A 17279-nucleotide genomic window follows, 5' to 3' on the forward strand; every position below is an offset into this window, starting at 1 on the left:
ATGACGAGTTCACTCATGGATACGGTTCTCGTACTGCATTTTTTATTTAGAGCATTCAATAACGAGTCCATGGCCTATAATGAACATGATAAAATTATGAGTATATGAATTTCACACATAAATATTAATATTATGTATATAATAAATATTAAATATATATAATTATATAATATATATTATGTCTGATTAGTTATCTATCAACATTTTATGATAACTCACTGTGTGAAACAAACGTGTGTCTTTCGCGGTGCGGACTATTGTCGTTATGATGATTTCGGTGCTGGTGCTGTTAGTGCTGGTGAAGATACCGTCGGTACTGGTAGCTGGTGCTGGCAACAGAAGTATGCTTCAGGGATACGTTGTAAAGTATAGTAAGCGAGTAGAGAACTGTTCACTGAAGACGATTACTGCACACTGTTGTCGAACACATTGAAACCATGGGTATTTAAGCCCGAGAAAATGTACACCTTTTCTATTTCAACACGTCGATTTTCACTAGTAATGTCATCAATTCTTTCCATAGTTTACTTAAGTATCGTCTAATAACTTCGACCTCGTCTCATTAAATCAGAGTCATTAGACGATACTTAATTTCGTTTGCGAAAACAATAATTATATTTTTTATGACAAAAATAATGTAACTCATATTCACATCTACTCGATATATTATAGTGTGTGTATATGTATGTGTGTGTGTGTGTGTGCATGTGGTAAACAACTCATTAGAAACAATATTGACGAGGAAAAAGTGAAATTTGTTATTTACATACAATTTATTTTGAAAGCATTATTACATAAGTCTATAAAATACAATATCACTCGCGTAGCGCGTAATGACCGTACGCGCGCGTTCGTATTCGATCATCGCAAACAACACGTTTATCGTCGAAACGAATAAGTCATTTTCTTGGTCTTAATCGTTTTAACACAATGTTTGAACGATCGGATTGATAAATTTTCCCAGTACGGTGTATACGGGGGAAGTGGTGTCGGGAAAAACGTTACGCCAGCAATCTTGGCGGCGGCGGCATTCCCGTGTATCGTTTCGACGACCGATCGGGCTATCAGACGCGCACGCCGTTTCATCTCCACATCCTTCCACCCATCGTCGTCGCCGAAATCACCGTCGTCGAAATCGGCATCGTCAGTACCGAGCTCCTAGCTTTCGTCACCGTCACCAGTGCTCTCGTCCTCGAACAGACAGCGCTTGTGGTCTTCGAACGTCATGTGATTGCGAACCACATGCCCACGAATACCCTTGGCCACGAGTTTCTCATCCCTATCGATTTGTACGCGTAAGATTTCGCGCGGAGTGCAATGAACTCGTACATAGTACGCTCGGCTGTTTCATCCTTGAACAACCCCGGTATTTTCTTACGCGTACCGTTGTAGCAGGCATGTGTGACAGGGAGATTCGAGGTGTCCATCCGTTCGAGGAGCGTGGGTTTGTCCACCAGGTCCTTGTAGAAATCGTCTGTGTTCACTCGATATACCGGGGAATCTGGTTATAAGTCATGTTATACGTTAGATATATGAGTGTGAATAATATTTATTATATCGAAAACTGACCTGTATCCATATACATCAGTTTAATCGAGTCGTTATAATGCCGTCGCATCACATTGTAATGATAGTTATACATTAACTCCTTGCTTATTTCCAGGACGGCGAATCCTATGTAAATAGGTTTGGAGAAATGCACGTCGCTCTTTTGCAATAATACGGCTGCCATATTCTCATTGTACGAGGTTACGTGTTTGAACGTGGGCTTGTTGATTAGTTTCCGCATTCGACGTGGACATGAAACCAATTCCATGGAAATATTATTTCGAACGCGTTCCATAGTTTTCCCAGCAAATTCGAATAATAATAATAATAAAATTATGTAGTACGATTAATGATAATGGCGAGCTGTCTGAAATATTTACCGAACACCGCGTTATTAAGTAGTTTGAAAAAATCACGTTCGAATTCATTGCCGGCCTTCTTTCTCATCTCGGTATTTAAATTTATATATTTAGCAAGCCAAGCTGACTGTCGGAATTCCAACACCCTGTGAACCTATAATTTATCGATAGATACTGCAGTTAATATGTATATATATACAGCACACTTTTCACGTGGTTTAATTCCGGTGAAAATATTTATTATATATATATATTACTTTTTCCACTATTAGTCCATTAGCAATGGCTTGCTTTAAATTTCGATAGTGTACAATATATCGCTCTTTCCACTCCAACGTAGCCAGTAATTTATTAACTTTCGAGTCCGGTGGTATGGCATTCCGGGATAAGAAGGACAGATCGTTGTGCGCGTCATAAAGGCTGTCTGGGTAAGCGATATCTACCTCATAGATACGCCCAACGTCGGATTTTTCAGTCGTACCGTCCGTCAACTCCAAGGAGCGATTCAAATCTCCCTCGTACCACTTGAACCCCCCGTAGGGCATGTATTCTCCCATGGCGTACCCGTACAAGTTGTTACCTGTAACGATTCAAAGTTAGTAATATAAGTAATTGAATAAATGGTGTATATTTACAGTCCTGATAGACGAGCCATGACGGAGGCTTCGTGGCATCGTACCCCGGCGTTTTCGGGTTGTTGGCCCGACAGTATCGCTCACTTTCCTGAACCAAACCCCCTCTGATACCTTGTTCCACGAATAACACCATATCGTAATCCGTTAGTAATTCCAGTGAAACGCCCGTATACCTTAGCATAGCGTCGAACGTAAACCCCGGTGCCGTATAATAATACACGGGGTCGAGGTTGTACGTGGACATGCAGAGGTCTCGGAAGTTCTCCATCACGTCGGTCAGAAGTATAACGTCCACCTTTAGGTATAGGTCGCTGTAGTCGCCGAGGGTCGCGCAGTTGAAATGGCTCCACACCTCAGTCGCGTGCACGTAGTCCTCATCACTAACGTACCTCTCGTTCAACACGCTGTAGAACTCACGTTTCAGTGGCTTGACGGTCTCCTCGAGTCTCAACCATTTGTCGGAATACTCGTACGGAATCACACCCTTTCGCGTGACGAGAGGCAGGTCGGCGGGCTGGAACTCTTTGGCAGTCTCCCGGAACTTATCAAAGTCACCGGGCTTCGTAAGGAGGTTCCCGGCCAACTCGGCAAGGCTCGAGGTCATAAATCGACACGAGTCCAAGAACTTCATGCTAAAATCGGGTGTGACGCGTTTAGAGAACGAGATATAGTTTTCCTCAGTTTTGGGGATCACCGTTATCGACTCCTTATCGTAACCGAGTTCGGTTACGATAAAGTGCGCGTCATATTTCGACAGGTTGTGAAGGAAGCACGGTACAAACTTGGGTGTGACGAGTTTGAGGTTGCACGGCGCGCAGAGCGTATGCCTCAACCGTCCCGACAGATGGCAGTGGTCGGCGACTTTGCACACGGCCTCGGTGAACGCTAACTTACACATATCGCACACACTTTTCGCGTTATGCACACGTATCTCATCCACACTCATCGAAATCGGCACATTAAGTCGCCTTCAGTAGGCCATCCAACCTGGCAGCGAGCGCGGTCACACTGGCGACAAAGTGTTTGGCCACCTCGTTACGCGAATCCGACCCACGATATACGACAGACACCTGCAGTATTTCGTATTTATCCAACAATTCTACGGACACGTTTACCGACGCCTTGACAAAGTACCCGTAGCTCATTGGATGATGTACATGTATCCCGTCAGTACTCGCTCCCCCCGTTCCGCTTGTTTTTCGAGCAGAGCTTCAAAATCAGCGTGTATCACAAACGGATGACGCTACATGTTGGCTCACCCGTTAAACCTAAGAACTTCCCCCTCCTCCGGCATAACTGGTAAAATCGGTTTATTCGGTTCGCATAGCTTCGTGTGTTGTTGGAGAGCCTCATTACCATACAATTTATTTTTTTTGACCTGCTCATCGAATGAGGTGACACATCTCTTGCATATAAAAAGCCTACTTTCATGAGAGGTTTTCTGACTTCGTACCAGCCGTGAAAAATTAGAAATGTTGGTATAGTGCATCCGTTCCGAGCCTTCAATCACGAGAATGTCGAAATGTTCCGCTTTTTCGTTCTCAACAACTCTGATAATAATTATAATATTGATAAGACGTAGATATCGTGGATGGACATACATTCCAGGTACGGCATGGGGGGGGGGTATGGTATTGGGGGGGGGGGGGTCGAGTTGATTTAGATAAGGCGTGTGGTCAAGAAAGATTATGGTAGGTTTTCACAGCAGCATGATGGTATCATATATGGGGGGGGGGGATATACATAGGTTATGTGATCGGTCAGACGATGGTGGCAGGGTGGCGCGCGAGGGTTCCAGAACTCTCCTTTTCATACTGCTCTTCACAACATAGGTTCGGGATATGCCAGGGTGTGAATTTGACAATTTAAAACCACACGCTTATCGTTTTGCCGATTGTACAATAACTTGTGAGTCTTGATTGTCTAGATTTTATGGTCGAAGGACCGCATAGAAATGTTGTCCCTATACGGATCAAATTCATAACCATTCTTATCAGTGCCCTCCGTGACAAAAAAACACTTTTTATGTTGTAAATCTTATGTAGTAATAATATAATGTTGTAAATTTTATGTAGATCTCGTGAAATATGCTTCGAAAAGGATATAAACTTTTCATTATTCAGAATGACCAGGATTGTTTTTGTATCATACTCTAATTCGGTCATAATAAAGTGAGCATTATAGTTAGTCAGATTGTATAGGAAACACGGCACAACATTTGGCGTTTGCATTTTTAAATTGCACCCATTACATAATGTCTGTCGGTGTATACCGGACAGGTGACAGTGATCGGCCACCTAGCAATTAGCAACGGTAGTTTTCCCTACACAAATTACATTTCACACACGCCGAATGCACACGTTCTTCTTCATCACTCATAATTATTTCAACATTTATCTTTAATAGGTCTCTTACACGAGTCCCGATTGAAACGACTTCTTCGAGGAACCTCTTAGCAACGTCTTCTCGTGTTTCCGACCCATGATAAATCACCGGCTTTCGCGGTATTTCATGTTTTTCGAGTAAATCGATGGTCACGTAATCGGCAGCTTTCACGTAATATCTATAACTCATCGGACGATGTACTCGTATGTGCGTAATAGTGGTATTTTTACCCTGTACCTCCGAACATTTTTCCAATAGTGCCTCGAAATTGGCATATATCACGATTGAATGGGGGCATGTTTTACCCCACCCCTCATACTTAAGTAATGTTCCATCTTCCGGCATCTATGGCAAAATAGTTTTGTGTGTACCGTAAACCATCTTGTGCTCATCTAAAGCCTCCTAGTCACGTAATTTCATTTTTTTAGGCTGTTTGTCAAACGACGTAAAACATATTTTGCAAAAAAATACTTTTTCATCATGAGCATTTTTTTATGCACTCGCCAATAGTGATAAATCCCTAATAAAGGCATATTGACTTTTATCCCCTTGTGTCACGAAAAGTAAATCCATATGATCGGTTTTTTCCACATCCGCTACTCATAATGGAAATATAACACACATATCATTTTTTCCACGTCTTTTTTCATCCCGTAGACATTAATTAAAACGTTCAAATTATTTTTCTCGAAAATCCGAATCTCCGATAGTGGTGCGGGGAAAGTATGTCTTGTGAAATCGTATTTATCCTCATGCGAGGTGTAATTCATATCAACTCTATGCTTAGCAGCCCCCGTTACATGTTTGGCCCAAAATGACCCATTTAAAACACTTACCGTCGATATTTTGCGGGTTTGTAACAGCATTTTCAACCCGTATGATGGTCGGGAGTTCAATGTAGGAAGAACCGCCCATAGAGGTATACATGTAAACGCCTAACAGAAGCCCGTCAATCTGCTGCAATGTATAGCCACTGCATTTCCCAGCGTACTGTTCCCCTTCTCCGGTAAGCTTCGTTAAGTCATCAACCACCATACCCTCGATATCACTGATAAGAAAAAGTTCCTTTGCTAAGGTCTTGAAAGCTCTATTTTGAGAGGAGTTTTCTACATTAGGCAAATTATAGATCACCTCGAGTTTTAAATTTAATTTAATCGAATTTTCTAGCGAACATTCCCGTAGATTTTGAATTAATTCTAATTTTATTAGTTCCAAAAAATCAGAATAACTAGTTAAGCCCTCCGTATTCTTCCTATAATACCAAACTATTTTTCGGTTAAATGCAAATTTTAACTTTACAAAGCCGATAGAGTTGACAACATTCAACATAGTCTATAGACTGTCACTATAATGACATTAGCACCGTTCTCAAAATTAATTCGTTTTAATCCTAAAAACGTAGAAAGAAATAAGGTTTTAGAATATAACTACGATATTACCCTTAAAATAATTTTAAATTATTCTTACTTTGATCACCGTTCGACGAATTGTCGGCCTGGCTCGTAATCACAGCAGTTTTCAACACTTTCGTGCAGATATCGCACGATAAGAGTTGATCGGTATGAGACCTCTCGTATACCGCGAAAGTATCGACACAGGCAAAAGATTAATTACACACACCATAGTAAAACATTTTACAAAAAAATTAATCACACAAAATATAATAATCGTATAAAAACACGGCTGGCAATAATAATACGGTGAAGAGAAAATATCACACTTGCTGTTTTTTTGTACGATTAAAGGAGTATCCGAGACAAAAGTCAGAAGCGGAGTGAAATTTACTCGTACACTTCAGTCTTATATATCCGCGAGGTACATGTATATTACCATAAGCGATAATGTGATTATAAGTTGTTTACCATATTTTAACGAATAATGGTTTATATTTCCACTTGTTATAAACGTAAGATCGAATTTATCGGATAACTTCTAATGGAAATATATTACATTTATTCTTCTTTTATCTTCTTTCTTCTTTCAAACCATAAACAATAATAGACACATTAGGTTTATTTTTTTTTTTTTCAAATAATCTTATCTCAGTCAATGGTGAAGGAAAAGTAATTCCGGTTAAACTGTACTTATCCACGTATGCCGTATAATTTACACTAATTGTACTTAGCGGCCACCGTCACAAGTTTTGTCAAAATAGCCCATTTAAAACACTCCTCATAAAATATTTTGAGGATTTGTAACGGAGTTTGTACCTTAGCATACTGGCCGAAAGCTTGTCATAGCCTTAAGCCCACGGGCGTTCGGTATTTTAATCTACCTGAGGTTAGAATAGGTAAATCTTTGTAAGGGGTCGACCGTGGGGGATTGTCCTACGGTCGTACCAATCAAAGTTGTAAAAATTTATTGTGAGAGGCCTGACTGTGGGGGATTGTCCCACAGTCACTTCAATACGTTATTTTTGTGAGTTGCGTTTTAAATAAATGATGGCGACTCACCACTTGGTGTACTGTCTAACGGTGTTTCCAAATGGAGAGTGTATTGCCGATTTGAACAAAAAAAAAAAAAAAAATTGTTCTATCTAGTTTGTTTTATTTGCAAGTGTTAACAACATCGATGATTAAAATTGAACAAGAATGTTTATCTAGTTAGGTTTTCGAACTCGAATAGATAGAGTTTTGAACTTAACTATGGGTATTTTTTCTGACCCGTCCGGACATTTTATTTTTCATCAGTTCGATGTGAATTCTGGTTACGAAACTCCACAGTCGTTGTATCATATCTGCGTTGCAGATCCAGCAATGCAAATAATGCGAGACGTCTGTGCGGAAAGCGAAATACACGAAAGATTAGACGAGACTTCCGGTCGGGTTGTAGGTGCGATATTATGTCATAAAAATGTACACGCGGAAATCATTAGCCGTTTTTAAGTCGTGAGATTAATTTCACATGCAGGGCCGAAGTGGCCAGGTAAGTTACTGGGCAAAACTCAGTGGGCCACGACAATTTTTGGCTTTTTAAGTTGTGAAACGCCGCTAATAGAAAATATTAATAGTTTAAAGTTGAAGATTAGTGCACCTATTGAAATATGCAATTAAAAAAATTTGGATAAGGGCCGCTAGTTAGTAAGTATGCCGGTAACATACAAAAAACTCGGTAGGCCTAATTTATCCGATCCGGCTTTGTTCACATGAGATGGTAGGGTCGAGTGATTGACGCGGGAGCACTGAATTTTCAGATGTTCTATCGTGCTCACAATATTTTTTTAAAAAAAGAACTTATGGGAGGTACTTTATTTAAGTTAAGTTTTTACAAAATTAAAAAATTAACATTTTTATGGAAAATAAACCATTTACAAAATGTACTTAGGTATACCTAAGTATTAGTTGTTGATACTGTGGTACATAATAAATCCGGTATAAAATACAATTGAGAACGTTATTTTTGGTAACATGATTGAGAACGCCCAATATTTAATTTTTTTTAAATGTTGCCAAATTTAATCGAACGATAATTTTGAGTACGATAATCGGTTATCGAATGATTAATAAAATTATTCCTTTTGGCTGAACGATTGATACGTTTAATATTTATCGGATTAACCGGATGTTATTAGTAACTTAAATAACCGATACCTACAGGCGTCGTAGTTGTCGCAAAAAACGTCAACGAAGTATTCATCAGTTTATAAAATATATTACGTAGCATATTCCTTTTCGTCAAATAATGGAAAATAATGAAATTAAAATTATACGAAGTGAACGAGATGAAAATCTAGTATCATTAGATAGTAATAAATATCGTTTTATTTGGAAACGGAAGGATACAAGCAATATTTATAGTGAATTTAGGTCAAAATATTCAAGGACAAAATATCCACGGACAAAATATCCAAACCAAAATAAACAAAGACAAAATATCCAACGGTCAAAATATCCATGGACAAAATATCCAAATTTATCCGTTTTTCCGAAAATTAGTACATTACACTATACTTTCTAATACAACTAGTTCAAATATCAAATTATTTAATCATAAAAAAACGTAAATTTTATGAAAATATTAGCTTAAATATTAAATTATAAAAATTGGGGGGCTAATTTCACACACGTTGATTTTATTGCTACTAACAAGTCAATTAAATAATTTGATACTAATTTTTAGTAAAACGAATAAATTTGGATATTTTGTCCTTGAATATTTTGACCATTGGATATTTTGATCGATTACTATTTAAAGTACCTATGTTTGAATATAATAACCTTCTATAACTAATATATATATAGCTATATATCTATAACTAATATAGATACCTCATTTCTCATTACATATTTTTTACATATTTTTATAAATCTACATTTTTGAAATTTTTTTAGACATATTTACTTTACACATGACTTTTTTCAAGAATATTTGTTAAATGATTAATTATAAATTATATGGTAACGTTGCACTAACTTTGGGTAGGGAGAACGTACTCAATCGTGATGGTGAAAAATATCCAAACCCAATCATATCTGGTACAACACGATTGCGTGGGTAACAAAAAGAAGGGTAAGAAAAATAAATAAACACGATTGCGTAATAATGTATTATGTAATATAATAATGCATAATAGTATGCAAAGTTGTCAAATTTACTAATTTCACCGTATTATATCTAATAAATGTAGAATACATGTACTAATAAACTAATAGTTTTATAATATTCGTAAAAAAAAAAATAATAATCAAATAATAAATAAAATGAGGATAACTAAATAAAAAAAAAGTAATTAATAAATAAATAAAACCGACGGTTTTTATTTGAATGAAATTATTGTTGATAAATTATTTAAAAATGCTTAAATTTGGATTCTTTGACATTTGACATTTATAACCTACTTTTTTTACTGAAACTCAGAAAACACCTTATAATATAACAGAAATAATGAAATTTCGTTATATCTGATATATTTGATATCATTAACAATAAGCATGGTAATAAAAGTAATAAAACAAAAAGTATTTATTAACTTTATTAAGTTCTCTCGTATAGGCATATGGTACCAATACTTGTATGAAAATTAGCATCAACGTACAAAACTTTGTACGCAATAGGTAAAATAGTACGGTATCGTGTAATTTAAAAAGGTATCGCTGATAACGAACGTACGAAATCGTATCGTACGTACCCATATATGGGTATATATACGATATATCTCCATTATATAGTTTTTTTTTCTTGTTATAATTTTAAATTTTGTACTGATCTCAATCACTTTAGACAAAAAACATTCAAACAGTATTTATACGCCGGGAATATGGTTCCGGACGTTGAAAATAAGTGTAATAAATTATGAAATGTTTGATGGTTTGTGTGGTACCGTGTTCGAAGATATCATATGGCGATAAACAGGGTTGTGTTCAGTTTTTAATTATGTAGAGATGCAAACTGCGTCGATGCCATCAAAGTACTTTTACAGTTTTTGAAATTTTTTCCCAAGTCAAGCATCAGTGAGAGTCGAATGCGGATGAGGGTCGGCCAAGTGTGCGTTTCTACATCCCGAAACGCTGACCTACGATACATCCCAGTCAAACTGCGGGTCGGGTACCGCGTAATATCGATCCCAGCGACGCGCTCATCCCAATGACAATTCCAGCGCACGTACTAATGAGCTTTGGATACGATGGATGCGACTCCGGGCATTGGCGGATATCCGGGGGCTTGGCCCCCTCAAAAGTGTTTGCTAAATTTTAAGACAAATTTTTTTTCAAATATACATCGTACATTTCAAATATTGAGAACATTTCCCTCATAATATTATATACCTATACAACAGCGATTTATACCGAATTTATACAAATTGCTACTTTACTAACTTTGCCAGTTAGTTCTATAAAGTGCGAGCGTAATTTTTCAGCTATGCGTAGAATTAAGAAATGGGTGAGAACTTCTATGTTCCAACATCAATTTACTAATCTATCTATTCTTCACATTGAAAAAGACCTAACTAAAAGTATTGAAAGTGAAGATATTTTAAATTAATTCTCAAAATCCTCCAGAATGCTGGTTTTAAAATAAAATATCCATTACTTTTATTACCTAATTATTGATATGTTAATTGTCTCTAATGGATTGTATAATTTTGTAGTATTAATAAAAAAATAGATTTTTTTTTAATAAAATAAAATTTGATATATATATATATATATATATATATATATATATATATATATATATATATATATATATATTATATTGTTAATAATTGGTAAATAATTGAACTCATAAGATGGTGTGGGGATGAAGCCCCCACTTTTTGATTTATGTAAATAATTGTAGCTTCCCAACAATTTCAATGGATATCCGCTTACGACTCCGTGGTGTAGATTCACGGTCGGACATTGCGGGTCACATTCGGACGGGAATGCATATACTATCTGTTCACGTTCGATCAGTTTCGGCCCATCCGACGCATGCTCGCCACTCGTAAAACAATCGATCAACGTCTTATAACCGTGTTTTCCGTCATCGTGATCGTGTGATCGCAAAAAGCTCTCGGGCTGTTCGACCATCACTCCGAAAACTGTTGACAACCTTATTTCATACAATATCTACAATGTCGTAAATATCGTAAACAAATACACAGGTCATTCATTATTATTTGATCTTTAAGATATTGTAAACTACAATACTATATTAATGTATAGCATAATCAAGCTGAATGCTTTTATTCATTTATTTTTTTTGCTGTAGTTTTTATTTTTTTACTACTATAATATTATTGTAGATAAAAATGAAGATTATTTTTAGACAGTGCAATAAAATTATCATGGTTCAACTCTTTACCTCCAACTTAAATTTTGCTAATAGAAAGTTGATAAACCATAATATATTATTGAGCACATTTGTGTGATAATAAATATGGTTGTAATTATAAATGGTTGTTTAAAAAAAAAATAATTATAAAAATATACACTACGTTCTGAAACGAACAATATTTTTTACTGTTCCATTCGTTATACCTGTATTATTGAACCAACATAAAATAATATTAATTAATGCTTATGCGAGTGGATATTACTATCACAGTAACCACTTAAATTGTATTATTGTTACCAAGAGCGTTACCAGAAATTTCATCAGGCGAAGGAGCAGCTAATTATTAAAACATGTTGAGTGTTATTTATTAAGTGTATTTCTAAATTTTTAGACATCTCATAATGTTTATCCTATTTAATGGTCCTTAATTATAGCTTACGAAGTAAATACAAAAAAAATAAATAAATAAATAAAAAGAAAATATTATGTTACATTAAACATATTTCACATAAATTAATATTTGAAAAAAAAAATCTGTGTCATTGTCGTGTGTCAAAAAATTGTCATTCAAATAAAAATTTGAAAAGTAATAAACAGTTTAAATATTGAATCATGTATTGGTCAATTTAAAATTTTCTTAAAAATAAATATAGTTATTAGCCATGGGCCGGGGGAAATTGCTCTCCCCTGCCCCCTCAGATACGTCATTACTTGTTACGCACTGTGCATATGTTGTTTCGGTTGAATAAATACTACCTGACGAAATTTGACACATGTTGACTGTATAACACTAATAATAATTAATAACTTTTTTCTTTTGCTTTCGTTCGTGTCACCAAAGTACCAAAAGTATCTACGACCAGGTTTTTGAGAATGGCATTTAGGGTAATGAAATATGTCAATGGTTTTAAACCATCTCCGAACAACACGCACCATTTTGCTGCGAAAAACTGCGTAAAAATCGGTCCACGGAGTGGTTATAATATACGAGTAGCTCAAATGTACGTTCACGGCAATGGAATGAAATCATTACTTCTGAGGAACGATTACGGCAAGTAGATACTTTTACATTTTGAAATTAACGTTATAGCTGCAGTCACTTATCCGAAATCGCATTTAACTTGAAGCGATACGCAGTTTGATTCTACGCAAACTGAAAGATTTAAATTATAATAACATCGTGTGGTATCGAAACTTTCAATTTATAATGCTATAGAATCCTATTAATACTTCTGTTCGTGCACAGGACTTGACTTCTATCTAAATATGATTACAAGAAGTTTACAAACGACGCGAGTTGGATTTATATTAATTGTTTCAATACCCATACGAGTATAGCGTAGTGTCATGTATGAACATGACCAACAGTACATAAACAAAGATCTGACAAATCCATAGGCAGATAAATTTGATCACATCAAAATGAAAAAGGTTAATAATAACAATCCGTAAAGGTCTACATGTTAAGAATAAAATAAAACCGTTGTCGTCAGATAAAATATATTATCCTGGATTTAAAAACATATATGTATATATCTATTTATTTATTTATTTTTTTTTTTTTGGTTTAATAAATAATATAAAATGTAAATCAGTTAAAAAGTAAATTAAATTTATAATACAAATCATACATCAGATTTTTACAGTTCTTAACTAATATTCTCCGCGAATAGAATTTAACTTGGATTCGATCGGAGCGAAAACAACAATCAATACTAAGACAGCCGTTATAATAACAATGAACAGTACGTGAATGAACAGCCAAAATTTCCTGAACCCGGCGTGCTGAAAAAACAAAAAAAAAAACCATGTTAATTCATATCAATAATATATTTTGATTCAGCATATCATATATATATAACAAGTATTATATAACTAACATATATAACAAATACTGATAACTTTCAACCCTTTCAAATAATTGTTCGAACTGCAGACAAACTTTATTTTATCTTTACGTTACTAGTACGCATATAACATCTGGAAGGTATACGATTGAATAATTTAAGGACATAAGCATATTATCTACTTGTTAATGTCAAATCATCGATTGATCCGAAAAGCAGGGTTGTTTTTTAATAATAAAAAAATATTCGAATGCGCATGATTCACATAATTATTACAGAATAAGAATAAAATGATACAATAAGCTGGAGTTATACTTCGCTCGTCGGTTTAGATAATGCTCTATGAGGATTGAATTTCAAATCAACATTTTTTTTTTCGATCTAAAAATTAGATATCATATTGATTTCTACGAAAAATACTGTTAATGCAGGATTGAGTATAGGTAATTCGTGATGTTCCACAAGGTTGGGCGCGTATTATTCAACGTGCGTTTTGATTACACGTTCACGCGCGATGCGCTCAATTTTACCGAGTCATCAAAACGCGATATTTTAATAATTTCATGGTGTCACGCGCTACGTGTACCGTACAAAACGCATTTAATCTATCCCTCTCGCTGTGTCCGCTCTCCGAGAGTTTCGCCATCGTGCTACGATAAATAATTGGCATTGTTTTATTCACTTACCGGCGCGTCTTTGTGTTGTTCGTAACTCATCGGACTCCTGCCGTTGTGAAGATCCTTCATGGGGAACGTGTTTATGCGCATGCTACCGGATTTTTCGCTCATACAACCAGATATCTAAAACATAATAAAAATAACAGCGTAACAAAATATTATGTAGGCGCATGCACGCAACGACTGGTGCATCCAGTAAAGGAACAGGAGTAAACAGGACACAATGAGTTCTGCGGCAGTAGTGACATGTGAAATTCTGTAATAGACGAATTTCGAGGAAAATAAGGAGAGCGGATAAGTAGGTATAGAAGAGCGAATACAATAATTGTATAACTACAATTATTGTAGTTGATTATAATTTTGTTGTTATGAATTAAATTAAAAAAAATCTATTCACTTTATATTTAGAAAGCACAATTATTATTAAATAACTAGTTTAATAACTATTCTATAATTTTCCTAAACATGCTCGATAATATATGTACATTAAATGGTTTCTATTAGTTAATAGATATAGTACAAGTTGAGTTTTCGTTGATGTTTGTAATTCATTATTTTTCTTCGAAAGACATCGGAATCTCAATCGCAAGATAATGGTCTAAAGTTTTTCAAAACAAAAGTGCATCAAAAACCAGTGCATTAATATTGGGCGTGTTGGAATGATTTAATAATTTTAATAAAATAACGTTTTATAAATCAGACAACAATTTTTCAAAATATTTGTATATATGGATTTAATAACAATTGTATATGCAACTAAATTGTTATTTGTAGTTTATAAAATAAAAAATATCTAGTTAGTGTGTAGAATAACTATTATAGTTGAATTATGTATTTTTAGATTCAATCAATACATCGAAACTGTAAGGAAACGGAAGTGCTCGTAATTAAAATAACTAGTTATTTTATAGAAACACGGAATTCGATATATTAACGATAACATATATGTAAATATGACAATACTGCGCAGTTGACTGCTGATTATTATAATTCTGCACCAGATCGAATAACAATGTATTTAAGGAATTTCAATCTCTACGCAGACGTTTAATTAATTTTTTTATTGGTGGAGTATATACGTACCGACAGTATCAGATGGATGACAACGTAGAAGCCAACGTACGCCGCTAGAATCCAGTCCATCCAGGAGGGAAGTTCGGCCTTGCTGAGAGTGACGGCGAAAAAGATGGTCAGAACTGCAAACACATAGAAAAATAAAAAATACGAAACCGTGGTTGTAATAATAATAATTAATTTATTCATTTCCCAGCTAACAGTAGTGCATCAAGAGGTGTCGTCATGGTCCAGTGGATTAGGTGGCTGTGCTTAACGCACCGGCGGTTTCGCTTTCCGGACTGGGCCACAGTCCTCCGTTAAGAAACCACCCCCCTCCCCCGACCAATTGTTTCATGAACTCGAGTTCCATAACGTAACCGTCTCAACGTTATTTAATTCAACTGTACACCCTTACCACACGATATACCAACCTCAGGAGGCGTAAAAGGGAATAGAATGAGAGAGAGAAAAAAAAATAAGGATGAAAAACCACTCACTGGAGAAGATGTGCGCGGCGTTTCCGACGAGCCAATGGATCCAGTTGAAAATCGGTCTTTTCGACGAGTCCGGGTGAGGCCGGAACGCGGCGAATATCGGCTGGAAGAACGCCAGAACGGTGGTGACGACGCCCAGCAGCGCGTGCGTTTGACTTGGACCGGTCACCCATTCGCCGAGTTCCACGAAGATACACGCGGATCCGGCCAGCGACAGAACCCACGTGAACATCATCAGCAGACGATGCCACTGTTGCGTGGAAGGAGAATAACAAAAAACACGATGTTAGCAGGTAAACAATTGTGTTAGCAAGCAATCTGTTAAGTATACAATGTAACGGACGGAAAATGCGAAACCAGATTTGGGCTTCGGCTGACGCCGCGGCGTGAAAGTTTTCCGCTCGCTCAAATATTATTACACTATTCGACGGTTACCATTACGCAGTCAACGTCATCAAAATATGTTTAAACCTAACAATATCTTGACGGACGTGAGTGCAACTACGACGTTCCGATCGATCGGTTATTGTTTTGTACCGTCTTTATACTAGAACTGGTGGAAAACACTCGGATGCCCTTAGGAATTCCAAATATTGTTCGAAAAGGAATACATTTAAAAAAAATTGGAATTGGGTAAATACACGCATTATAGATAGCGTTAAAAATAATCGTTATGATAGCATGAACAGTAGAAAACAAGCTTAAATGTAATATTCAATTATACCTAGTGAAATTATTTACCGAGCACAAAATATTCATATCATACGATTTACAATTTTTTTACTACCACATTCAAAGACGATTGTTTCGTACATTTTACTAGTATTTCGTAAAATGTGTATAAGACAACGAAAATTATCTTTGAGGAATTATTCTTATTTTTCTAATAATTTGAATATCAAATCCTCGACATCGAGAAAAATCGTTAAATATTATTTGATCACTTATGGTTTGAAAAAATGATCACTCCCCCCGGTCCGCAAGTCTCGTATTATGCTACAATAACAGAGTGATGATGTTTCACGGCTTACCCCGAACCACAAGTCCTTGGAACAACACGAAGCTCCGACCCACGTCTGCCTGTAGTACCTCGCAATGACTATGCCGATACTGGCCGCTCCGATCCATGCGACGATCATGAACGAACCGTGTAACCTCAACAGCAATTTCGACGATGTCCTCAGCGATTTGATTTCTGAAAGCGAGCTCGCCTCCGCGGTCGAGGTGAAGGCCAAATCGTGGTAGCCTACACTACGTTCTGGCGAGTGAAACACACACACACACACATACAATGGTCCATTATAAATAATAATAATAATAATAAATCCGTTCGAAAACGTTAAAGTTAAACATTTGCCTAACCTTTCAACGACGTGCCGGCGGCGATCAGCAAGTAGTATTTGTTCCTAATCAAATCGAAGTTTGTTCCTTCCACTCTGGCCACCGCGTCCCGGACCACATTACAATAAATTGTACCGTCAATGAATGATGAGTTCAACAGTATAATTCCGTTTTGATT

At 36.2% G+C, this 17279-nt stretch overlaps 3 protein-coding genes and 1 pseudogene across 4 annotated transcripts in view; all 4 read right to left on the bottom strand.

The window, feature by feature from the left end:
• Positions 1-156: 156 nt before the first annotated feature.
• LOC112690748 lies at positions 157-1732 on the bottom strand (annotated as a pseudogene).
• LOC112690530 lies at positions 1412-2483 on the bottom strand. Its single transcript, XM_025564568.1, has one exon. The coding sequence runs from the start codon at positions 2462-2464 to the stop codon at positions 2126-2128; it is 339 nt and encodes a 112-aa protein (XP_025420353.1). The 5' UTR covers positions 2465-2483; the 3' UTR covers positions 1412-2125.
• Positions 2469-7383, bottom strand: LOC112690523. Its single transcript, XM_025564556.1, has one exon. It carries the CDS (start codon positions 3486-3488, stop codon positions 2484-2486), a length of 1005 nt encoding a protein of 334 aa, XP_025420341.1. The 5' UTR covers positions 3489-7383; the 3' UTR covers positions 2469-2483.
• A 5898-nt stretch (positions 7384-13281) lies between these two features.
• LOC112690364 (putative ferric-chelate reductase 1 homolog) overlaps positions 13282-17279 on the bottom strand; it is a 63358-nt gene continuing 59360 nt past the window's right edge. Inside the window, exons 10-15 of one of the 2 annotated variants that reach the window (XM_025564376.1) lie at positions 17123-17279; positions 16792-17018; positions 15764-16010; positions 15294-15406; positions 14220-14333; positions 13282-13471 (exon numbers count right to left, since the gene is read on the bottom strand). In XM_025564376.1, the coding sequence (XP_025420161.1) occupies positions 13340-13471; positions 14220-14333; positions 15294-15406; positions 15764-16010; positions 16792-17018; positions 17123-17279 (990 nt within the window). In that variant the 3' untranslated portion in view covers positions 13282-13339. The remainder of the gene's footprint in view (positions 13472-14219; positions 14334-15293; positions 15407-15763; positions 16011-16791; positions 17019-17122) is intronic. The other variant, XM_025564370.1, reaches the window with a different exon arrangement.

The sequence above is a fragment of the Sipha flava genome, unplaced genomic scaffold, assembly GCF_003268045.1.
Source record: "Sipha flava isolate LNK unplaced genomic scaffold, YSA_version1 114_pilon_pilon, whole genome shotgun sequence".
Lineage (NCBI taxonomy): Eukaryota > Metazoa > Arthropoda > Insecta > Hemiptera > Aphididae > Sipha > Sipha flava.

Excerpts from the sequence above, each read along its gene's own strand:
- LOC112690530 (XM_025564568.1), bottom strand. The coding sequence starts at position 2,464 with ATGGGAGAATACATGCCCTACGGGGGGTTCAAGTGGTACGAGGGAGAT.
- LOC112690523 (XM_025564556.1), bottom strand. The coding sequence starts at position 3,488 with ATGAGTGTGGATGAGATACGTGTGCATAACGCGAAAAGTGTGTGCGAT.